Here is a 25,676-nt window from a genome sequence, read left to right as displayed (position 1 = left end):
TTTAAAAGACATTTACAAAACTCCACCCAATTCAGCCTGAACAGTGCTGGAGGGCAGTAACAGAAGACAGAAATGTTCATATGCAGGTTTGACTCTTTTGACTCACATAAACTTGGTAACAGCCCAAGTTTATTAGCAAGCAAAGGCTGTTGGGTGATCAATGAAATGAGCAGTAATCTCACAGGAAACCACACATTCAATCCATTGGCAAGAAATGTGCAGCATTGTGGTTTGGGAGATTTTTAATACTTGCCATAACAGCCTGGACTGTCCTTGCTTTTCCAGAAAGGTCTAATCCTGTTTAAAAATCACAATGCACGGCAGATCCCACTGCCAAACCTGCCTCCCCCTCTGATGCTCAAAACCATCAGGACCAAATCACCCCAGAGCAGCAGCAAGGGCAAACTTTGCATTGGCACAAAATAGACCCATCATCAAACTCAGACCTGAATCCTCAGTCTTTGTCCTGAATTCACTGCAGAAGCATCAATCTAACATGACCTGCACAGAAAACTTCACTCTGCTTGGAGCCTCCTTTCACCCCAGCCAAGGGATGGTGAACAGCAGCACACTTCTGTAAGCAGAGCACAGGTTTGAGGTTCCTAACTCAAAAGAGTCATGGAGAAAAATGTTTTTCTCTTCCAAAAATTAATTCCAAAATGCCCCAAGATGTGTTGCACAATTAACTTGGTGTTTTGTTGTGTTCAACTACAGTTCGTTTACAGTATGTGCTCACCCTTCCTCCGTCATAGGGCTCAGATGAGAGCAGGTCGCTCCAGCAACATGGGCTGATGATACTCAGCAGACAGCAAGAGGAACCTGAATACCCTTAACACAAGCATTCACCCTAACAAAACATTTTGTGCTCCCCAACAAATCACTTCTGGAAGCTACTGATAGTTGGCTAAAGTTGCATTTAAAGGAATTACCACTTACCTGCCAGAATATGCTGTCTATTGTATTTCCCAGAAAGCCATCTCTGCCTTCTGATGATACCAGTTTAGGTCCCAGAATGGTCATAAATTCATCAAAATCAACCTGGCCATCCCCTGGAATGAAAGAAAATATCAATATTTTTACTGAAGTACCACTTAGTGCCAATATCTGATAGGCCACCCTGGACCGGCAGCACATCACGAAGCCATACACACACGATGGCACCTGCTACATCAACTTCATGGTATGTACAGACCCTAATTTGCTGTAATCCCAATGGATGGCCCATGTTGTAGCATATCCACACTTGAAAACAAGATCAGGTGATGCACAAATAGAGATGAACTGACTGTTCCCCAGCCCCAGAGAGTTTATAGGCAAGTCACTTCTCAAAAAAAAAAAACAATTTGGCAGGAGGACAGCTGCCATTAGCACTGCCAGCGCTCTTCCTCTATTAAGAGACGCTAAAGAGCCAGGTCTCTGCAAAGCTTTTACAAGGCCAACCCCATCCTCCAGAGGAAGGGAGTACACGCAGAGGGAAGAGCCAGACTATTACGAATCCACCAGGCATTTCATTTCAGCTTTCCATCAGCATCCGTCTCTTAAAAGCCCTGTGTGCTCAGCATGCAGAGCAGGCAGTGTAGACACAGCTTCAGTGCCATTAGCAGGAAGGGGAGACTGCTCCTACCATTAATGAACTGAGCCTACGCAGTCCCAAGCCCCTGCAGTATATTGTATGTTTTGTAAATGAGGCATGTGGCTGTTTGAAGTATATCTAAGTATTATATCAAATATAACTCTTCCCTTGGAGAACTTCTGTGATGCTTAATGAAAATGGCAAAAAAAAAAAAAAAAAAAAAAAAAAAGAAGGAAATTCATGCCTGTTGAAGGATCTTAAAAATACCTGCTTCTCTGAACAGGATAGTTTAATGTTTGCATACCTCTCCTTTCTTTATCTTTCTCTAGACATATCCTCCCACTTGCTACCAGACCAGTTAATACAGGCAGATATATTAGCCCTCCTTCAAGTCCGGAAACAAAATCACAAACTGTATGACTTTTCACTGTGTTTTTTTATTATTATTTAAATTCAGCTGGAACTGACTGGATGCACCCCTCCACGTAGTTGCTGTTCTAAATTATCAGGTGTGAAAAGTGTCTAAAACCATCAGACCAAAGCAGATCAATGCAATGGCTACTATTAAAATGTCACTATTGACTGCAGTACCTGCAACAACTCCCTGTGACAGCTTTGTGCTGCTGCTATCTGTCCTTATTATTATATTTCATATGCTTGATCTGAGCATATGCACCACTGATTGAAATCTCTCTGTGTCCTTATCTTTGCAGAAACACAATATGAAAATAAGCAGAGTCAAAGTGCTCCTTTGCCAGAATAGTGATATCTACTCACTGAAGGGCTCTGCCCGTAATTTTATGAAGACAAGAGTGAATATTCTGGGGATGAGCCAGCAACGGGAGCTCTGAAAAGAAAACCCAGCAGGGATTCATAACAGCTTTCATCCTTTAACATGCAAGAAGACCCCATCTGACTGCTAAAGTTGCTCAGACCTTCAGGTTTCAGCATGTGCTGAAGGGTTTTGCAGGCCTGGAGTGGGCTGAGCACTTGCAGGATGGAGCTTATTTCTGGGACAGGTTATTAAGCAGAAAAGGAAAGGAGTGGGGACCCCATCACTTGGAAAGCCGTTCTTTAAAATATTTATGGGCTATGAGAAAATGTGTTCCTTTTGCTTCCCCATGGGAGACATCATTTTATGACATCAAGTCGGATTGTATCAGTCACAGCATGTTGGATCACGTTGGGGAAGGTAATGCAAGGTGACAGTGGGTTCGGGGCAATTTGCATTGCAGTACATCACTTCAAGGCAAAGGCAGTAGGAAAAACATACACTATGGTGCAAATTGGGTTAAAGAAATTAGCAAGATTAGCAAGAAAACAATTTGCATTTTAAAGAGGTTCTAGTACCTGCCCGTGCATATATTTGCTCTATCCATATCTGACCCCAAAACACTGAGTTATTCAATTTGAGTTTTCTACAATGTCATTCCATCCATGGAGGAAAGAAAGGACTTAGTCCTATGCATGACTCATGAGAAAGCAGGTGTCAGGGCTCCTGGGCTCTGCATCTGACTCAGAACAAGACTCTGGGCAAACCCTTGCTCATGACTTCCCTGTGCCTTCGCCAGGGATCATAACTAACTTCACGGGGTTTAATTATCAGCTTAATTATAGCACTTTCCATAACCTCAGAGAAGAAAGATGCCATTACAAATGCATTATCCCCTTACAGACTGCTTTTTCAATTTACACTGTTAACTAGCAAGGAAACCAAATCCCAAACACTTTGCTTGGTAGAAATATCCCTTTAACATTCATTTTAAGCTGCAGAAAGCACATGTTCCTGCCATCAGGATCTCAGGAGACTACAGCATCAGAATATCAAGGAAGAGAACTCACAGTTTTGGCTGAAAATTCCTTTTACAATATTCAACAGCCAGGAGAAAAATATTGTAAAAACCATCAGATAGGCTCCAGCTCTGCAGCACTGCAAGGTTGTTCTTCACAACCACGGCACAACCAGGCAATACCTGATACCCATAACTCTGGTAGGATCTACAAGCATTCAGGACACCCACCAGCTCCCGGGTACATGCAGCTTGAAATTTGTTATGCTGTACAGTCAATTGATGTTTTCCTCCTCCTCCATGCCATAATCTTGTACACATCATGGTACATGCTGATGTGCAATGCACAAAGTGAGCATCTGTTCCGGAATCTGCATTGGAGGCAAATCATACACTGCACACATCCCCACGTTTGGCTTTGCTGCGCCTACAGATGTCATTTATATTCAGAGCAGGTGATGTGCAGTTTGTTCAGAAATGAACTTTTTGTCAGGTTTGAGGGATGAGAAGAAGGGAGAAGGATACCAGGCTGGAGTGTGTGTGCTCCTGCGCTGCTGTCACCTTTCCTTGCTCCCTTCCATGACCTATGTGGCAAGCTCCAAGTAACACCGCCATCAGAGGCGATCCCACAGTCCCAAACCCTCTGTGCAGGTGCCACCTGATCCCCAAACTACTACCCATTGGCTAACTAACAGTCATTGCAAGACTGATTTTAGCAAAACACCTGAGCTTAGCTTCACCTTCCTTTTTAAACCACCTAAACCATTTCTTTATTTACTTACAGTTATGACCTAACATTTTTCTTCTGCATAATGCTTCCTCCTAATCCTGGCATTAATGTCACAGGGCAAGAAGGGGGTTAGCAATCATGTGGCTGAACCTTGCATGACTAAAAATATGACTCAGAACATCGCTGGCCACATCGTCAGAGATGAATTAGATCTGCTTATTATTACAAGTCTGTTAACGTCGGCTGGGCACTAAGTGTTTCCAGATACCCACAAAGGTTTACTCCCTGCGAGGCACTGTCTCAGTTCCAACAAAAAAACAGACAAATGTGATAATAGAAAGGAATAGCAACCAGCTGCACTGCCGACAACCCTGGGAACAAACATGTGAGCATGGCTAATTGCTCCAAGGGATGCCTGACAGTACACAGCAACATCCTTGGGTCCTTTAGGACCCCTTTCACCATAACCATGCACGGACAGCACGGGGCCTTGGACCTGCTGCCTGCTCAGCACTTGGACCAAAGCTGCAACGCATAATTCTGGCTCACTGGGTGCAGAAAAACCTTGGGAATAATTTCATTCAGAAGTGCTCTCACATCTAGGGGTCATCCTGATGTCCAACATCCACCCTCCACCAAGTGCAGCCACGGAGTGGCAGCAAAGAGCAGCATGAAGCTGGGAAACCCAGCTCTTTCCCAGCTATCCCAGACACTGCAGCTTTTGACCTGAGTGCCCCAAGTCTGCACCTTTGAGAAATGGGCATTAGTTCTTCTAAATTCCTTGCCTTCCACCCCAATTCATTCATATTGGTGTGGTGCTTTCAGATCCCCAGGCCAAGGAGAGTTTAAGATGCTAGTATTTGCTCTTACTGGAGATGCTGAGCTTCTCTGGTGTATCAGAGCTGAGCATAGAAAATCACAACCCTCTTCACTCTAAGCTGATGGGTTTTCAGCTCCAGCCCAAGGATTTCATAGAACCACAGAATGGCTGAGGTTGGAAGGGACCTCTGAAGATCATCTAGTCCAACCCCCCCTGCCAAGCAGGATCACCTAGAGCACATTGTGCAGGATGGCATCCAGGTGGGTTTTGAGTATTGCCAGAGAAGGAGACTCCACAACCTCTCTGGGCAACCTGTCCCAGTGCTCTGTCACCCTCCCAGTAAAGATGTGTCCCCTCATATTGAGCCAGAACCTCCTGTGCTTCAGTTTGTGCCTGTTGCCTCTTGTCTTGTCACTGGGCACAACTGAAAAGAGACCGGCTCCATCCTCTTGATACCCTCCCCTCAGATATTTATACACATTGATTAGGTCTCCTCACAGTCTCTTCTCCATGCTAAACAGGCCCAGTTCTCTCAGCCTGTCCTTGTGTGACAGGTGCTCCAGTCCTCTAATCATCTTCACAGTCCTCCTCTGGACTCGCTCCGGTACTTCTACGTCCCTCCAGTACTGGGGAGCCCAGAACTGGACTCAATATTCCACGTGTGGCCTCACCAGGGCTGAATAGAGGGGGAGGATCACCTCCCATGACACTCTTCCAAATGCAGCCCAGCATCCCCTCAGCCTTCTTCTCAGCCACAAGGGTTCACTGCTGGCTCACAGTGAACTTGTTGTTCACCATGACCTCCAGGTCCCTCTCTGCAGAGCTGCTCTCCAGCAGGTCAGCCCCCAGCCTGTGCTGGTGCTTGGGGTTATTTCTCCATAGGTGCAGGGCCCCGCACTTGCCTTTGTTGAACTTCATGAGGTTCATCTCGACCCAACCCTCCAGCCTCCAGGTCCCTCCAAATGGCAGCACAGCCCTCTGGGGTATCAGCCCTTCCTCCCAGCTTTGTGTCACCTGCAAACCCACTGAGGGTGCACTCTGTTCCTTCATCCAGGTTGCTGATGAGCAAGTTGAACAGCACTGAACCAAGTACTGGCCCCTGGGGGACACCGCTAGCCGCAAACCTCCAACTAGACCACACCACAACCCTCTGAGCTCTGTTGTCCAGCCAAATGCCAACCCACCTCACCATCCATTCATCTAGACCACACCTGAGCTTGTCTATGAGGATGTTGTCTATGAGGAGACAGTATCAAAAGCCTTGCTGAAATCAAGGTAGACTACATCCAATGCTCTTCCCTCATCTACCCAGCTAGTCATCTCATCATGGAAGGATATCATATTGGTCAAACATGACTTTCTCTTGGCGAATCCATGCTGACTATTCCTGATCACCTTATCCTCCACATGCTTGGAGATGACCCGCAGGATGAGCTGTTCCATCACCTTTCCAGGGATGGAGGTGAGGATCACTGGGCTGTAGTTGCCTGGGTCCTCCTTCTTTCCCTTTTTGAAGACCGGCATGATATTGGCTCTCTTCCAGTCCCCAGGCACCTCTCCTGTTCTCCATATCCTTTCGAAGATGATGGAGAGTGGTCTAGCAATAACATCAGCTAGTGCTCAGCACCTGTGGGTGCATTCCATCGGGGCCCATGGATTTGTGGATGTCAAGTTTGCTTAGATGATCTCTGACCCAATCCTCTTTGACCAAGGGAAAGTCCTCCTTTCTCTGTACTTCCTCTCTTGTCTCCAGAGTCTGAGATTCCTGAGGGCTGATCTTAGCAGTAAAGACTGAAGCAAAAAAGGCATTCAACAACTCTGCCTTCTCCGTATCCTTTGTCATCAGGGCACCCACCCCATTTAGCAACGGGCCAACATTTTCCCCAGTCTTCCTTTTCCTACTGATGTATTTGAAGAAGCCCTTCTTTTTGTCCTTGACATCCCTTGACAGATTCAATTCCAAATGGGCCTTGGCCTTCCTTGTTGCATCCCTGCATACTCTAGCAATGTCCCTATATTCCTCCCAAGCGGCCTGTACCTTTTTCCAAATGCTGTAAACTTCCTTCTTCTTTCTGAGCTTCACCAGGAGCTCCCTGCTCACCCATGCAGGTCTTCTGCCCCCTTTGCTTGCCTTCTTGCTCATAGGGATGCACCAATCTTGAGCTTGGAGGAAGTGATACTTAAATACTGACCAGCTGTCTTGGACTCCCCTTCCTTCCAGGGCTCTAACCTGTGGGATTCTTCCAGGTAGATCCCTGAAGAGGCCAAAGTTTGCTCTCCTTAGGTCCAGGGTTGCAATCCTACATTTTGATCTGCTTCCTCCTCACAAGACCCCGAACTCCACCATATCATGGTCACTGCAGCCAAGGCTGCCCCTGACCCTCACATCTCCAACTAGTCGTTCTTCATTTGTTAGTATGAGGTCCAACAGCACACCTCTCCTTCTTGGCTTCTCCACCACCTGTGTCAAAAAGTTGTCATCGATGCACAGCAGGAACCTCCTGGACTGTTTGTGCCTCGCTGTGTGGTGTTCACAGCAGATATCAGGGTGGTTGAAGTCCCCCATGAGAACCAGGGCTGGTGACTGAGAAGGCTACTTGGAGCTGTCTGAAGAAGACTTCATGTACCTCCTCTTCCTGATTGGGTGGCCTGCAGCAAACACCCACAACAGTGTCAGCCATGGTAGCCTACCCTTTAATCCTTACTCCTAAATTCTCAACTCACTCTTTGTTCACCCCTGGGCAGAGCTCCACGCATTCCAGTTGCTCTCACATAAAGAGCAACTCCGCCACCTCACCTTCCCGGCTGGTCATTTCTAAAAAGCACGTAGCCTTCCATGACAGATTCCAGTCATGCAAGCTATCCTACAATGCCTCTGTAACTGCAATGAGATCGCAGCCTTGCGACCACACACAGATCTCCAGTTCTTCCTGTTTGTTTCCCACACTATGTGCTTTAGTGTACAAGCATTTCAGGGAGCTGAAATGCTTCTCTCTCATGCTGCGTGTGTATGTATAGTAACACTTCAGATGTCTGTCATTCAACTCAGTCTCTCATGGGGCAGACTGAAGGGCCTCCCCTGTGTGCAGTTCCTCAAAAATTGGAGTGCAGTCCGGTCACTGGTCCAGTGGGCCAGTTTTTGTCCCTCTTTGCCTTCAAATCTAGTTTAAAGCCCTGTCAATCAGCCCTGCTAACTCCTGGGCAAAAATCCTTTTCCCCCTAATAGAAGGGTGCTCCCCATCAGGAATCAGTAGGCTCAGTGTCATGTAGACCTTCCCATGATCAAGAAACCTAAAACTGTGTCAGTGGCACCAGCTTCGAAGCCACGTATTGATCTTCTGGGTTTTCCTGTTCCTTTCAATATTGATCCCCACAACTGGAAGGATGGAAGAAAACACTACCTGTGCACCTGATCCTTCAACCAATTCCATCTTCCCTAAGCTCCCTTCAGTTGAACAAAGGGGAGGAAGGATGGTTACCTTTGTTGAAGGAGGTTTAGCAGAAAATGTGCAGGTGTTTGCCAGCAGGCAGAGCCTTGCAGCCAGTCAACCAAGGAGGGCAACCACAGCACAAAACACCCCCAGCTGCAACCTTGCACCAATACAAACTACCCCCACGTAGCCTAATCCCTGTCCTTTGTTTGTCCTGATGCATTTGTCCTGGATCTTACAGGATCTACCATAAGCAACGATCCTGGCCTGGATCTAGAAGAGGAGAGGGGAATCAGGCTGAGCAAATCCCCATGTCCCTGATAGCAGCAGGCTGCATGTGGGCTCTTGCAAACTGCCCTGCCAGAGCTCTCTAGCTTTGAAGATATAATTAAATGCTGAGTGGAGCAGTAGCATGAACCCATGCACCCTCCATCCTGTGGGAGAGCCTGACCCTCAGCCTTCAGTCGACTGCTGTCTGTCCAAAAGCCTCCAGTTGGAGTAGCTCCCTTGCAGAATGTAATTAAATATTCATCAGGCTGGGAGAATGACAGAGTGGGAGAAGGGACAAAAAGAGAGAGGAAAAATGTGCATGGATTGCATTGCCCGTACCTAAGGGCAGAACAGAAACTTGCACCAGCTTTTAGTGCCTTCTGCATTAAACTGGGACCCTGCACAATCCCACCTGACTTCTTCCTGAGTAAGTCTTTTCCCTCACCAATCTCAGGATAATCTTGTTCTTCCTCCTCCTGAAAAGTTTTCTGCCATGGCACTGAAGTGATGCACACATTTAAATGGAGATGAGGATCTGCTGTGTGTAGACTGATAAGTATTCCCACATTTTTTTCTTGAGTTTGACCTCCAGAGTGCAGCTAGGTGATATATTTAAAGTTAATGAGCTAGTTGCTTGCAGCTCGGGTCCCAGGCGCACACAACACTCCTGTTTATTTTTATTCTCATAATAGCTAGCTGCAGTGACTCTCTGTCCCGCTCTCTGTCATTGTGTGCGTCCATAAAGTAACCTGGGCAATGATAACACAGTCTGGCAGAGGATGTTGCTGCTGTGTCTTGGACTGATGCAGAGATGTGCACAGACTAGCTCCATCCACGGGATATTTCTCAGGTGAGCATTTCAGTTTCAGAGATGTTAAGGTCAAAGGGCAACAGCCCGACCACCGGCATGACCCAGAGAATTCCTCCCTAATTACAGCCCCAATCCACAACTTCTTCCAAAGCTGGGGAAAGTCCTTCATAAAACTGTCGACTTCAAAAACAGTTTTAATAAAAGAAATCCATGAACTTGGCTGAGAAGAACCGATAAAGCTCCTCTCCAGTAACCACACAGTTGTTTAGCAGTGGGGAAACTGAGTCACAGAACATCATCTTGCCAAATGTTCCCAGAGAGGAGACACTGGCAGAGCTAGGTGCTTGACCTCCCTCACCTGCCAACACAGTGATCCACGGGCATGGACCGTGCCACCATGTGCCCTGAATGGAGAAGGATGACAATGAACATCCCCTATCTCCAAAGAGGTCTGTTTGCATTCCCTGGGAGGTCTGTCCCCCAAAGCTGCATGCACAGTGTCTCTGATATCCCCAAACAAGGCACACATAGAAGCTACCATTTCTAGTTTCTCTTGCTCCTGGGGGACAGTGAGGGCATATTGATTGGCCACTCTTTTACTGTTTACCAGCTCTGTTCCTCATCCCCATGGCTTTATTGGGTCGTTTTTGCAGCCAGAGCTGAAGGAAGGGATGAAACGTCTCCACTGGGGCTCCCTCTCTCCCTTAAGGGCACCTCCAAGTCCCACAGTATTAGGAGCAACTGAGCAGGGCTGGCTGTGTAGTTCAATTCCAACTACATATAGAAGAATAGCAAACTGTACAGACATAGTTTCCCAGAGAAGAAAATTTGCATGGTGTCTCAAAGGCCTGAAGAGAGCCCAGGAAGATGGAGCTGGGGGTGCATCCCTAACTGCACTGAGAAAAGGACCTTGAGAGTCGTTCAGCCTGACAGCCCCTTGGCTTCTCTGGCAGGGAAGGGGAAACAGCTGCAGAGAGCTTGTTTGCTTCCTCACTAAAACCAAAAAATCTATTAAGTGCCCATATTTGCCCAAGGAGAGTTTGTCCAGGAAAGACAGTGATGGAGGAGGATGAAGGTGTGCCCTGTTCCTGCTCCACTGCAAGCACCAGAACAAAGAGGATGCTAGGAGAAAAGTCCAACAAAACCAATGACTTTGACTGCAGTAAAAAAAAATAAAATCCATCAGGCACCATGTGAGCAGTGTGTCAGCTTCATGTGACCCCAGAAAGCCACAGGCTGACCCAGTTACTGGCCCTGTGCTAGCTGTCCTGCAGGAGAAGGCAGTGCGCGGCTGCTGCCTAGGGCTTGCCCTGCTGAGCCCCCCGCCCTGCTCTCTCCCCTCCAGGACCTTCTCCCCATGCAAAGGCACACCGAAGTAGGGCCACAAGGGCTCCCTTCTCAGGTCTTTGCAGAACTGCAAAGGCTTCTGCATCCTGCAAGCTGTAACCAGTCGATCCCTTTGCCAAGTGGATCAAGAGGAGCAAAATCACATCCTGTCTACACCAGACTTTAATTAGTTTTGCTCACCAGGCGATCCCTGCGTGCATCATGGCAGCTATCAGACAGCTCTGCACAACTTCAAGACGGCCGGTAACGAATCACAGGCTTGTTAAAACAGAGGAATGTGTGTGCTCCCTGTAGCATACGCATGCACTGCGTCGAAGACAGATTTTGATACTACTTATGAACCTCTTCCCAGTACTGAGCTGCAAATCTGACTAGCTTCACCAGCAACAATAATTTCTCTTCATTCTTTGCAGTGAGAACACATAATGTGATAATCTCCATTTTACAAATCAGAGCTGACATGGAGAAAGTGGCCTCTATAAATAAAGACAAGTCACATCAAATACATCTCACCCACCAAGTCTCCCAGCTCAGCAGCACACATTAAAGGACAAGCACACTGAAATGCTGCTAGATCATTTCTCATACACAAAAATCACAGGCTTCTGAGTACAGAGGGCAAGCCCAAAGTCTGCAACAACCTGTCCATTCTTTCTCTATTAATTTTGCACTTTAACATGGAAATTGTTTCTGGTTTACCACAACCAGCCTGGCTAGAAGGGGAGGAGGAGACGAAGACATAAAAGAAAGAGAGAGAAGAATGTTTCTAGCCTTTGCAGCTTGTGCATGCCATCATTGTCCCACACAGGGCATTGCTAGCTGATCTTCCAGACAAGAAAACATTTGTCCATGTATCATCAGAAAGCAAATCATCACCCCTCCTGCAGGCTGCAGTGGAAAGCTCAGCATTCATTTAAAAATGAAGAGAGATTTGTTTTCTCTCCAGTTCTCCCTGTTCACGCCCTTCAGTTGTCCCCATCCCTGCGGCACCATCCAGCATGCGGAGCTGGGGGAGTACCCAGTTGAGTTGGGAGTATCCTGTTGTCCCTTCCCTGGCACGGGGAAGCGAGGGCAGCCAAACCAGAGCAACAGTGACACAACAGCTCAGAGAACTTTTAGGGAGATTGCTAGTATTCTGACACCATCCCTTGATGCCTCCCAGTTAGGTTGGTGTAGTTTATTCCCTTCCCAAAGGGGATGACAGCAAGTGTCAGCATGCACCAGAGTAGCAGGCAAAGCACAGGAGAGCAACAAAACTGCAACCGCACTGCAGCCACGGGGCTGCCTGAAGCTGGCTGTAGCTCAGACCTGACATCCAGGAGAGCTGCCTTCCTTCGGAAACTGCTTTGCCAGGGTCACTATGTATAGTTTTTTATCTTCTTCCCCCCTCTAAAATTTATTGGTCCACAAAAAGACTTCAAAAAGCAGCTTGGGAATATTCAGAATTTGAATTTGGGATTTCTTTTAAGTTTAATTGCTTGGTAGAATGCCACAAGAAGTGCTGTATTGTCACTGTTACTGCTGATGTGTCACATAATGTGATGAAGAGGTAACAGGTAGCTTGCTTGTACACTGATGGAGCCAGCTTGTCTTTTGCTTGATCAAAGTATTTCCTGTTTGTACAATAACAAACAATTTGACACACTGGATTTTTTTTTTCCAGTCGTGTGTTAGCCTGAAGTTATTTTTTCAGGGTACTGAAAACCAGCTGCTCCTCTAATTAGTACATTGAGTGCTTATTTTATTCCTCAGATAAAAGTGTCTGATGTTGTAACGAAACAGTTTGACACTTAAGTCACACATTAATCTATTTTATTGCTTATGTCTGCTTAAAGAGTAGGCATCCCGGATAAGGCAACACATTTAATGTGCCATTTCTCTGCATTTTTATTAGCATTACTGCCAATTGGAAGAATTTACCAAAAAAAAAAATCCCTTGCCAGCAAATAAATATATAAAATATTTTACTTTCCACAAACTGACAGATCATTTCAGGTCATTCTCCAGATTGCAGAAAGAAATATATGCACCTCTCATAGTTTGCAATGTTTACATCATGTAATCCCTAATTATGTCTAAGGATGAAGCAAATCAAGGGTATAAACTAAGGTAAAATCTGGCCTCTATTTCCAGACAAGAAAAGCAAACAATATGTCCCCATAAGGCACAACACGCTGGAGAGGTGCCCACCTATACTGAACAACCTTCTGCTGGCAAACAGTCATGCACCACCTCTACTAAGATGTAAGCAAAGCTTTGGTCTAACATGAATCATGCTCGGAGCAATGGAAACACTATTCCTCCCCTTCCTTCCCAAACAGAGGCATTTTTGCATTAAAAAACCCTTTGTCTTCTTTTCTATTTTGGTACTTAATCTCCCCCATCACAGCAATGCCACAGCCTCTCCCAGTAGTTCACGGAAGGGTATTTCTGATGATTTATAAGCTTTCTCTAGAGACCTTGAAATATTCCAAGTATATTCTCATTTTTCTCCCTAATTCAGTTTTTATGCCAGCTATACTATTTTCCCCAGTGGCAGCTGCCGTCCTCTCCAGCTGCCTGAAGCACACCTTGCAGAACACCATGGCGAGTTGGAAAATAGGGTGGAGAAAGTGTTTTTAGGAAATGCATTGGATACTCTGGCCTCTGATGCCTGCCTTCCTCCGGTGAGACCAGTCAAGAATTAGATATTCAGTAGCAATGTGGAAGCCGTGCTGGGATGCCAGATGCAGCTGGGAGGCTGAGCCTTTGCAGGCCAAGGGCTTGCCCCATGCTGCCGCAGGCTCCTACTGCTCATCTCCTGTTGCAGCGCGGGGATGAAACATCTCCTGCCCCAGCAGGCCAAATTTACCCCGGCTATTGGGGTAAAAAAAGCCAAGTTGGTGTGCATCCACATGGTTAGCCTCTTGGGAATATTCAACGACCATCCCTGTTGTTTCTTATCATAGGATTTGCTGTGAGTTTGTAATTGCACACACACGGGAAAATGCATATTGTTCTTTTTGCCAGCCCCAACCCACACTGACACCCATCTTATGGTGTCTTGGCTGAACTTCTGTCCCTCTCCCCCAGCCCTGTGGCAGCCTTGCTGTGCCATGGCATTGAACCCAAGTTTCTCCATGTGCCATAGGCTTTGTGGCATAGACCAATCCTCATCGCCATAATCCCGATGGACAGGAGTATCCTCTGGGCCCTGGAGGACATTTGAGAGCTCTTGAGCATCATTAGCATCACCCCACTGACATTCCCCGTGGGCAAATCCACTCATTACTATCATTTCCACTATGTCACTGCCAGGGCTGAGACACAGCCCAGCATGTCTGCAACATCACCACATCCATGTTTAATGGAACCTGCAATATTTGAAATTAAATTATCCCTTGGGATTTGACGTGGCTCTTAAAATTTTCGTGGGGAAAGAGAGGATGCTTCCACCTGTCCCCCACTCAGAGCTGAGAAGAAAAGGGAGGAGCAGAAGAAGAAGGAAACGAAAGGCTTATTTTCCATCGGAAGAATGCAGTCAGTATAATAGGGATGTAGCCAATCATAATAAAACAAAACACAATTTAGAAAATTTTTAAGTGGTGGCCAAAGCGAACAATTCATGACACAAAGACAAAGGTCAGGTAATCAGATGCCTGACAAATTTCCCTTTTGGTTTCAGCTGCTGTCAGGAAGCTTCTCGGGGAACATGGTCTGTGCTTTGCTGCACGTATCACTGCACCAAGAGCAGGATTTGCTCCCATGAGTAAAGACAGATCTGGCTTGGTCAGGACGTAAAACAAGAAACCTCTAGGGAGAATAACAGACTGAAGGGGAACACTGCAAGCAGCGCCTTGGCATCAAGGCAACCCATGAAGGCGATCCCTCCATGCCAGTAACACAGTGGTACCCTGGTGAGAGGCAAAGTGAGAGGCTGCTGGGGTGACATCTGTGATGGGAGGGTGATGGCAGCACTCATCACCTTCATGGAGGCATTAAAACCCTGAGACATCTCTGAAGGCATTCTTAGCAAGATCCAAGCTGAGCAGTTGCCATTTTCACTCAGGTTCAAGCAGTGTTTCCTAACCAACTAAATTTTGCCTTCAAATGCAATGAATTATGAAATGCACCTCCATTTCTGCTCTGATCTGGAGCTTCTCTGTGCATTACTGAAAAGCTGCAAGCTTCAGCCCCAAAAGCTCTGTCACTGGGCAGCTCTGGAGCTCAGCCCTGCATTGTTTACCAAGCTCAGTGAGATCCTTTCTGGCTGGTGACATACAGGTGCCAAATGTTCATGTCATATTAGCTCATGCACAACCACAAAAGCACTCCAGCATACAGTGCAACATGTTTGGTCCAGCACAGCGAGGCCATGCAGCTCCCACACCTCAATGGTCTCTCCACCCTGCAGCCTGACCCAGATGCCTGAGCCTCCCTCCTTATCCCCACAGAAAACAGTGAGCAACGAAAACCAAACAGGCCAGCTCCAATTGCTCATTATTAGAAGCCCATCAGTTAAATAAGCCACGGCAGATACTCTGCCATCCTGCAACACGAATGCAATCCCAAGGTAATTTCTGACGAAAACCATATGTTTGTACTAGGTCTGTTCGGGCTGGTTCAGATTAAATACAAACCACTGCCAATCGTATTACCTCATTATTAGCAGACACTGGCAGCAGCCTTGTGTGGAGAAGCGTCTGTCTGGCCACACTACCTGCTGTAACATCAGGTACCTGGGGAAGTGCAGGAGGATTACTGCCTCCCCCCTGGCTTTCCTGGCCCTGGGGACTCATCCTTAAGTGGGGCCTTTCATCCAGCTGAGCTCCCCACCCCCCCAGTATTGTGCCAAAGCCTTGGAAAAATTCAGCAGCCCCCAAGAAGAGTATACAGGAGGCAGGGTAATGCTGTCCCTGGGAGCGCAGGGCATGCACAACACCCCCCAGAGCTCACTGGGTTCAAGCCCTGCTACTGAATAATGTTCTCACACAGTGGGAGAGGAAGGAGGAAGCTATTGCTGGTTCACACTGTGTATTTCAAGCTAAAACATGGAAAAAAAGTCTGGATATGACAAGACAACATTCCGAGACAATCCATTGGAGAAGTAGCCATAAGCTACGTAATATTAATTCAATCTGTATAGCATTAATTCAATTTGCAGGCAAGGTAAATCTTGCACATAATATTCCCCTATTCACTCAGTGCCTAAGGAATTTCCCATTACCCAGTCTTGTTTTAGTGTCTGGCCCATTTGACCTTCACATTTCACAGATTTGGTCCCATCCCCAAATGTCCTGCCCAAATCACTGCAACAACAGGCAGCCGAGACACGGGACCCAGAACAGGACCCAGCACCCCTGGACTGAATCTTTGGACCTGTAGTAACTGTTGAGCTGGAAGATGGAAGATCACTCCCCATCTTGGCAGAAAACACACCGAGCTTTCTAAAAGACCTCCAACAGGAATTTAACACCTTCCATCTGCAGCCCATTACTCTACATTTTAACTCCACCTCTCGGCTTACAGGTCCCTGCACACTAGGAGTGTACAAGGAGGAGTGCCAAAGTCTCCAGTCTGTGAGACTGAGAGTCAGGGAATAACTGGAGATGAATCAGAACTGGCAGCCAAGTCCACAGCACTCTTTTTCCAAAAAAACACAGAGTTTTAGTAAAAGACCCCATGAATTGGCACCACACTGAGTCTGGCGTTTGCAAAGTCTAAAGAGAAATCACCTGGTCTGCTAGGAAAGGCCAGAACATAACAAGGTGCAAACAATCATTTCTGGAGAAAATGCTTTTAAAAGTGATGTTTTTTTAAATATTTTTTTTTTGGGTCTTTTCTTTCAGGAATGAGATCACTTCAACAACTGATCATCTCCATCCGCCAGATTTTGCATTATTTGCTCTCCTTGCCTAGGAGAGCCTCTAAACACCCTCAAGGAGGTTGTCACCCTTCCTCTGCCTGATGAATACAGTTGTACCCTGCATCTCACAGGGGTATTCAATTCTGATGTCTCCAGGGAGGTTGGAGCTGACACCACCTCCCATGGACTCTGCTCTTCAGTGGTCTCTCAAGGATGCCAGTGTCACATCAGCATGCTGCGCATCCCCCCTCAGACCAGGTCTGCATCCAGTGTGCTTTGCTTTGGCATTATTTCATTTACCTTTCCTCAGTTTTTCCACCCTGCTACATCTGCCTGTAGAAGGGAGGGAGGAGGCTGGATTTGTAGCCCAGCCTCCTTGCACCAGGAAGGTTTCCCTTTCTGCTCTGACCAAGGACATTTTAAAGACAGCCTGCTTGTTGCGATCAGCTCTGATTGTAGCTTTGCAGCAGTTAAAAAGTCCCCCCTGGCTCCATCGTCCTGATGCTGCATTTCTCAGCTCCCGTAAATGGTGGGTTCTGTTTCTTTTATTACCTCTTTGTAATCGTTCAAGGAGCTCTCACAGCAGGACTTTGTTCAGAATTATTCCACCCTTCTAAACTTCTCTTTCAAAACCCAGCAACACTTCATTACGACACAGCACAGCTCCCATCCACAGCATCTTTTACTTGCAAGAAGCAGTGAGGCCGTAGGACCATGCTGCTTTGTTGGGTGCCCAGGTCATGTCCCAGTAAGCATCACTGGGCCAGGTGCTGCCCAGGAACAAGCACAGAAAGGTTACAATGGTCTTGCAAAAGAACATTTTCAGCTTTGCAGAGAAAGGTTGACAAAGCTGCTTTATCTTCTTCTAACTAAGAGCCAGGTCCTGCACTTTGGCCACAACAACCCCATACAATGCTACAGGCTTGGGGCAGAATGGCTGGAAAGATGTGCAGAGAATCTGGGGGTGCTGGTTGATGTTCACCTGAACATGACCTGCAGTGTGCCCAGGTGGCCAAGAAGGTCAATGGCATCCTGGCTCGTGTCAGGAATAGTGCAGCCAGCAGGACCAGGGAGGTGATCGTCGCACTGTACTCCGCGCTGGTGAGGCTGTACCTTTACTGCTGTGTTCACCTTTGGGCCTTCACTACAAGAAGGACATCAAAGCCCTGGAGCATGTCCAGAGAAAGGCTACGAAGCTGGTGAAGGGTCTGGAACACAAGTGCTGTGAGGAACGGCTAAGGGAACTGGGGGTGTTTAGTAAGGGGAAAAGAAGGCTCAGGGGAGGCCTCATTACACTCTGCAACTACCTGAAAGGAAGGTGTGGGGAGCTGGGGGTCAGCCTCTTCTCGCAGATACTTAGTGATAGGACTAGAGGGAATGGCCTCAATTTGTGCCAGGGTAGGTTCACGTTGGAAAATGGGAGACATTTTTTCTCAGTAAGAGCAGTCAGGCATTGAACGGGTTGCCCAGAAAGGTGATGGAGTTACCGTCCCTGGAGGTGTTCAAGGAAAGGTTGGACATGGTGTGTAGGGACATGTTTTTTTAGTGGGTGACATTGGTGGTAGGGTGATGGTTGGATGAGATGATCTCAGAGGTCTTTTCCAACCCCAATGATTCTATGGCTCAATGGTTCAAGGTTTGGTCAAGGTGGGTCAAGGGTTGCCTGAGAGGCAGGTGTATGTACGGGAGGTGGATGGCTTGTGCTCATCTTTACTTGTTGTAGTGGATGGCAACACCTCACCCAAGCGTCCACCCAAGACGTTCCTTGGTGACCATGAGCTCTCTGAGCCCCACACATGGGCTGCAACGCACTGGGAAAGCCACCCTGTGCTGGTAACAGAGAAGAACAAAGAGTGAGTACTCACCGTCCATGTCGAGGCGTTGCATGATAATCGCCAGCTCCACCTCACTGGGCATATATCCCAACGAGCGCATCGCCATGCCCAGCTCCTGCTTGGATATAAAGCCATTCCCATCCCTGTCCAGCACCCGGAAAGCTTCACGGATTTCTGCAATGGAGAGGGAAGAAGAGTTATTATGGTGCACGACTTCCTGGTCAATGTACCTGTGCATAGGGGACAAAGCAGCAGCATATATGGCCTTTTTTAATGTTGATGTGACATATTTGATAATTTTGAGTCAAGGTAATCATATGTTCATGGGTGCATACACTCACATTGTATGCAGATAGATTTATACAACAGCATCAATGCTCACACTACCTATTTTCTGTGCAAAATTATGTATTCATTCCATGTTGATCTCCTTTCCTTTCTGAAGCATCTGCCCCCAGAGCCATCCTGCTCTGCTGGAATGCCCCCCTGCACACCCCAGCCCCAGGGGCTTCTCCAGCAGCCCTTCTCCAAGCCGCTCAGAATGCCTGCAAGACAAAATTACTGCACATCATACCAGGCCCTGACACTTCCTACACAACTACGTGCACAGCAGCAGTTGGGTGCCGACTGCCTCCCCTGAGAGGTGCAGGGCTCTGCAACTGAGTCCTCCTTTGCCCAAAAAATGCAGGTGTACATCTTTTAAAGTGTACCAGGGCATTCTCCATCTCTCCCTCCTCTTCCTAGCTCCTCTCTAATTTACAACTGTTTCAGCAATAAACAGCCTCAGATCAATAAAATGCTGACAGTGTCAAAGGAATCACTTCCATCATTCTTCCTCAGCCTGGCTCAGATGCTGACATTTGACTTTGTTTTGATTCCTAATTCTGGTGTGTTCCCCTCCTTCCCCCCCTCCTCAGCATTTAATATCTGTTCTCCCCTTGCATACCCCTGTGAACGACCACACGAGTCTGCCACCTCAACAGCTCCGCGCCTTTCCCACTTCTCACAGGTCTCGTAACTTGAAGACCACCACTGAGCTCCCCATATAAAGTGGCTTTGACTTGCAAATGCCAAGCAGAGCACTTTGAACATTTTGGCCAGCTGGGAGCATGTTTACTTGAGAATATTTGGTTGGAGGTGGAGAGAGAAAAAGGCACTGAATTGTTCGTTTTGGTTAAATGGTCTCTGCATCATGCTGTGGAGAGGAAAACACAAGATGCCTTATTATTACATCCTTTGAGAAGAAAGTCAACAATTAATTGGTTTGGCAACCACATGTCAGTCAGCCCTTCATGACCTTTGCTGCGATATGTTTATTATTAGTTATTTAAGGTATTGTCTGCCTACCTATCGCAGGTGCTGCCTGCAAAAAAGAGCAGCTCATCAGTGCAGAGGTGCCTCCACCACAGCCCCTCCCAGCAATAAAACCTGCACAGCCCTGGGGCAAACATGAGTGAAGTCTCATGGATGCTGGGACAAATTATCACCTGGAGATGTCCTCATCCCCTCCACAGACTGTGCCTCCCAGGTGAGATACACAGCCCCTGTCCCATGCTAAGACAGAGGCTGTGGAAATCCCACTGCTGGAGGGTGTATTGGGAGAGATGAAGGGTGGTCAAGAGGCAGCAGAGAATGAAGATGTGTGGGAAACCACCATGTGGGGCTCTCTGCAGCTTTGCTCAGAGGAGTTTAGCATTCACGTGAAAGCATCTCATTGGAGAAGTAGGAGGGAAAGCTTAGCAGGTTTTGCAGAAGAATAAAACTAAAAAATAATGTATTCTTTACCAGAAAACAGATTGGATGAAAAACGCCTGACCAGCTCTGGGTAGGTCAGGCATTAAGCCTCAAAGGCAAGAAAACATTCTTGGTCCTGCCATGGAGTCCATCACACCACCTCCCTCTGTTCCCCAGTGATAACGGAGGGATGCTCTTTGGTCTTCATGGGAAAAAGCTGGAAGCTTCCTAGAGCACCAGGAAATTACTTCAGTGATGTGTTTGCTAACACCTTATTTAAAACTTTACAATCTAAAGGCTGCTTCTCAATCACCTCCCATCAAAGTTCACCACCTCCCTTGAAGACTCCAGTGCCTTAGCAAAGTCTATGCCAATTCACGTAAGCTGCTCTCTGTTATGTGCAACACCCTGGTGATGTGCCATGGCCAGGGCACCTCTGTGACGTCCTGCTAAATCTTCATCATAGCTGTGGCTATCAGGATGAGCTATGATCAATTTTTAATCCAGCAAAAGAGCCCACTGATGCACAAAGGGTAAATCCTATTACTTTCAGTGCATATTGTGCCAGATCTGCAATATCTACACTTTGGGTGCAGGTATGCATCAGCTGTGACTCCCTTAAACTTAAACATTTGCCTGGATCCACTTTGTCTCCCTGCCAGCCCAAGCAGTGTAAGCTCAGCGATATGAAAAGGTGGTGAGGCTGCTCAAAGCAGGCTCGTCTGGAAGTATCGGTACATAATGCAGAGAGCCTTTGGAGTAGGAACAAATCCCATTAGACACTGCCAGCTGTAGTGAAATCTATTTTCATATGATGTGCTGAAAGCTAAAGTGCAGTAAATATTACATTGAAATCAATTAATTTTAAAATAAACTTCTGACAGCTGAAGATGAAAACTAAAAATACTGCAGGGAGCTGAGAAAGTGTTTTAGAAAATAAAATAAGAGTCTACCTTCAGAAAAGTTTACACACAATTTAGACTGATCCAAATTATATGAATAAATTACATCTGTACAGGAGCTTCTCAGTAGGATATCTGAGTTTCAGTTTAGCAAGCATTCTCTCCAGATACACCAATTTCAGAAGTTGCATTTAACAGCACAACAAAATTTGAAGCTTGTTTGGAGGAAAAAAACAAAAAACAAAAAACAAACAAACCAAACACATTAGAGTTCTAGCTCTGCTCCATGCCTTCCAGAAACGTGAACTCTTGACAAAACCTGAAATAGCCTTCACACACCAACTCCTGACCCCAAATGGAGCTTTTTTTTTTTTTTTTCTCAGTCTATAAATACCACTTGTGCAGAGGTATATTTGAAGAGCTATTTATAGGTTGAACACACTGTACACGAAGCAGCTACGACCTCACAGTGCCTCCTCTTTATCTTTACATGTACCACCACCTCCTTATCAGCTTTTCTTTATAGTGATTCCTGCTCCTCCGACATACTTGCAGGCACTGCCCTGAACGGCATCCAGCACATGAGCGACCAGGCTGAGCATCCTCCTCAAACACAGCCCTGCCAGCGCTGCTGTAAAGCCGTCCCAAACCACAGTCCATGAACCTGCAGCACCCTGTCTGGTCCTCACCTTTATTTCCAGCTGTTAAATTTCATTACCCAAAGCTAAAAATACATCGGCACTTTCCCCATATGACTTTTCCAAATAAGTCACCATAGCAACTGATGCTCCTGTCTCAGAACTGGGCGCGGATGTGGTCCATGGAGTAAATCTCTCAACAAAGATGCTGCCTGGCTTGGGAGAAAGTTTGAGACCTCTGCCATTTCTGCTGCCAGCTGCTCTGCATGGGGATGCTTTACTCTGATCAGGAAAAACAAAGCTCTGTTTTGTCTTTTAAAGGAAGAGTAAAGACAAGAGGGGAGGGGGGATTGGGTGCCATAGTGATGCTGCTCCAGCAGCCCAGCCTGGATGGCAGCAGCCCTGAGCATGTACACCTGGATTACTCCTCCCTTGGGGCATTAGTAAATACCTATTCCCCACTTCACTTTAGAGTATCTCCTTCTACTCTTGTATATAGGAAGTTGACACAGAACTATCTTAATGGGTAAAGAGAAAAAAAAAAAAAAAAAAAAAAAAAAAGAGAGAGAGAAAATATAGAAAGAATTAGAAAACAGGAAGCCCAGTTTCCTGCCTGAGCCCCAGGTATCATTACTTCTCAAGGAGCTCAGCCTAGCCCCTGAGTGCTCTTCTCCATGCCTCAATTTCTCCAGCCCCTGGGAACAGCAATACTGCTCTTCAGTACAAGGTGATTTCAATATAAAAATGCTTGGACAACAGGAAGCAACCATTAGGAGCACAAAACCATCTCCCTCCCAGAATTAAATCAAATACCACCAGCGAATGACACTACTGCTGAGACACAGACTGTCCGATGGACCATGTGTGATGTATAACGCTGAGCAGTGTTCAGGTGAACAAGGGAGAGCAGGGATCAGCATCGGCTTCGTCCTGATTAACTCCTTCAATGATGATCTCATAGAGGGGGCGGACACAACATTAATTCAATTTCCAGGTGTCAAGAGTTTCCAGGTGTCAAGAGTGAAAGAGTTGCCAGGACAATAAGCCAAGCAAGGACACAGTGCTGTGTGAGCTGAGAGCAGAAGGGCAATCACCTGGGAGTCAACGGGGCAAAGACGGGGATGGGGTACCACCACTGTAGGGAGCACTGGTGGGACCTGTGCTGCTTGTCCACTGATGGAGATCAGTCCCTTATAAGGCTCCTTTCAAGCTTCCTTAGGAACTAAAGAAGGAAACGTTTCCATTTCCTGTCTGCTCCAAGGAAAATGAGCAAATCCAGCCAAAATATCCTGCAAAGAAAGCCTGGTTCCATAACCTCCCATAGCTTTTGGAGGACTTGGGTGCCTGGTTCACCTCCTGTGAGTTGGGTTTGCAGGCATTGTTCTCAGAGAACTTCAGCCCAATGTTTCTCTTCAGGCAGCTGGACATGCAGCACTCGTTTCCCAGTTATTTGAGCATTCAAAAGCTGTGCGTCAAGGGATTGCTTTTGACTAATACCCCTTCTTTCATTCCATTTAGCAGCTGCACCTTCAAGCACCCCTATTATGGGGAAATCAGTTACCCTCACACTCGTCTAGGATAAAAGAAGGGAAGAATCGGGGAAAGGAAGATTTTTTTTTTTCTAATTACCTCTCTGAAGGGCATGAAGGAAGACCACCGTTGGAGTCGGACCTGACATCCAGTCTAGCAAGTCGTTAACTCTCTGCATCCAGCAAGACCCAAAGACAACATCCTCATCCACCCACTCTTTCCAACACACTGCCCTTCAAAACAGCTTTCCACAATCACAGCAGCTTTGGGTGTGCAGGAGGTGACCTTGCGCTCTCCTTCCAACCTCCCCAGCTCATCCCTTCTTGAAGTTCAGTAGCAGCTTTATTTACTGATGATTTCCCTGCGACTGGTAACTAGAGGCAACCATCATTATTTCTTGTTTTGCTTCCTGAATGAGAATGAATCATGATGCTCCAGGAGATAAATTCAGCCTGAGCCATCGGTGTCCACCAGCCACCCTCGGGCACTGCAGATGGTTTCAGTTTACTTCACTGGGTATAAATACCACCCTAATAAATTTTGTAATTACACTGTAACTACCACACCCTAAGTGCACGGTAATTACAATCAGAGTCCTATATGGTTATTTTCATTAGTATGATAGGAGAAGAAATACCACCACCCTAAATCTTGCGAGTCATCTCATTCTCTTAATTGCAGGTTTGGGCACCAAAGTACAAACTGAATGATCTAAAAGCTGCAAATAGCACATCCTTGAGTGAAGTGTTAAGTAAGCCTCGTAACTACTATGCCTGTTTAAAAAATTGGAAATTTCCATCCCTCCATCTGCTATTCTTACACTTCTGTTTCACCACAAATTGCAATGAAGTGCCAAAATAACTAAATTTTTCATCTAATGGTAATGCTCCCTGCTCCTTCCCCCCCCCCAAAAAAAAAAAAAAAAAAAAAAAAAAAAAATCTAATTTAAAGCGTCAAAATATTTCATTTGGTTATCTCCAATCTCAGTAAAACAGTTCAGCATCCCAAAAAAGTTTCGCTGCAATCTGGGGCCACATCAACCTGAATTATCTGAAACACTGCAGCATTGCACTGAAGCTCAGGATTTAAGTGCTGTCAGTGCGGGTCCACTCAGCATCACCAAAAACATGCACAGACCAAGGCTGCAGCTGGAAATGGGGTATAAATGCCTGGTCTTAAAAGTAGCCCCAGAGCTATGGCAGCTTGGATAGAGGTAGTTATGTCAAACAGACAAAGCAAACTGGTGCTAATCAACTTGATGAAGTATCTCAGCTCAGAAAAGTCTGCCTCAAAACTAAGTGCCTTGTTTTATTTTTCCTTAGAGGGACAGGGCTGTTTCATACATAACTTCGCTGGATTATTTTTTTTCCTTTCATGGTAAAATATGATTTGTGGAAATGACAATTCCTGTGGTTATGTTCCCAAACATATTTAACACTTTCCAAATAACCTGCAGGAACACCCCATTACCTTACAAATGCACAACATAAAGGCTATCTGCTCATACTAGATATTGGAAGCTTTTAGTACAAGCAACAGGAGCTGGATTGGGAAAATCTGAAGATATTTACTCTGAGGACAAGCCAGTGTGGACAGCAGCAGTCACACTCCTTTGCATGAGGATGCTCCGCAAATGTGGCTTCATCCCTTCTGTGGACAGCGCGTGCTGAGCTGTTTGTAATTGCTTGAGTCCTGCAGTGTTGCACGGAGCCAGCGGGGAAGTGCTGTGCTGAAAGCCAGCTGTCAGAAGAACTTGGCAAAACAGCAGCTTCCATTCTCCCTTATAAATTTCCCTAATGTGGTCAGAGACAAGCAGGGCTTCTGCTCAGCTCCATCCCAGAAGGATGCATAAGGTCAGAGACACCATGCTTTGGCCCTTGACCATTAAATGATGCAAAATAATTCAATTTCCAGTGCCTAGGAAAGGCAAAGGCTGGTCCTAAGGAGGAAGGGTTGAATTTAGGGTGAAAGAAATGCAAAGGGGGTTGGAGGTGATGGAAATGGCAAGAGAAGAGCAGGGCTCAGCTTGCCGAGGCACTTTGATTTCCATCTGCAATGCACTGAGGAGAGGAAGGAGACATCCTGGGGACAGAGAAAAGCTATTTGAGGTGAAGAGCAATATTGGTCCAAGAACAAATGGATATGTGCAAATTTAGCCTGGCAATTAGAAAAAAAAAAAAGTTTCAGAATGCAGGGAGCAGATGCACACAGGAGAAATGACTGCAGCATTTCAAAATGTGGCTTCATCCGTTCTGGACATCTTTGGTTTCTCTCACCGAGTCACCTCCAGCAGGAGAAACCAGCTTCACCTCTTCCAGCCCATGCCCCTCCTCCTCAGCATGCTAAGAAAAATATTTTAGACTACAAATGTTTGCTCCAAATATATCAGCACACACTTTAGTGGTCACAAAAACAAAACA

General features: G+C 46.4%; 1 protein-coding gene across 1 annotated transcript in view; it reads right to left on the bottom strand.

Moving 5' to 3' along the window:
* CALN1 (calneuron 1) overlaps positions 1 to 25,676 on the bottom strand; it is a 125,050-nt gene that overhangs the window by 52,591 nt on the left and 46,783 nt on the right. Inside the window, exons 3-4 of the mRNA XM_032200984.1 lie at positions 18,483 to 18,626; positions 937 to 1,049 (exon numbers count right to left, since the gene is read on the bottom strand). Coding sequence (XP_032056875.1) covers positions 937 to 1,049; positions 18,483 to 18,626 — 257 coding nt within the window. The remainder of the gene's footprint in view (positions 1 to 936; positions 1,050 to 18,482; positions 18,627 to 25,676) is intronic.

Source organism: Aythya fuligula, chromosome 20 (genome assembly GCF_009819795.1).
Source record: "Aythya fuligula isolate bAytFul2 chromosome 20, bAytFul2.pri, whole genome shotgun sequence".
Taxonomy (NCBI): domain Eukaryota; kingdom Metazoa; phylum Chordata; class Aves; order Anseriformes; family Anatidae; genus Aythya; species Aythya fuligula.
Note: the sequence above shows the minus strand (reverse complement) of the source record. Positions and strands in the feature narration are given on the sequence as shown.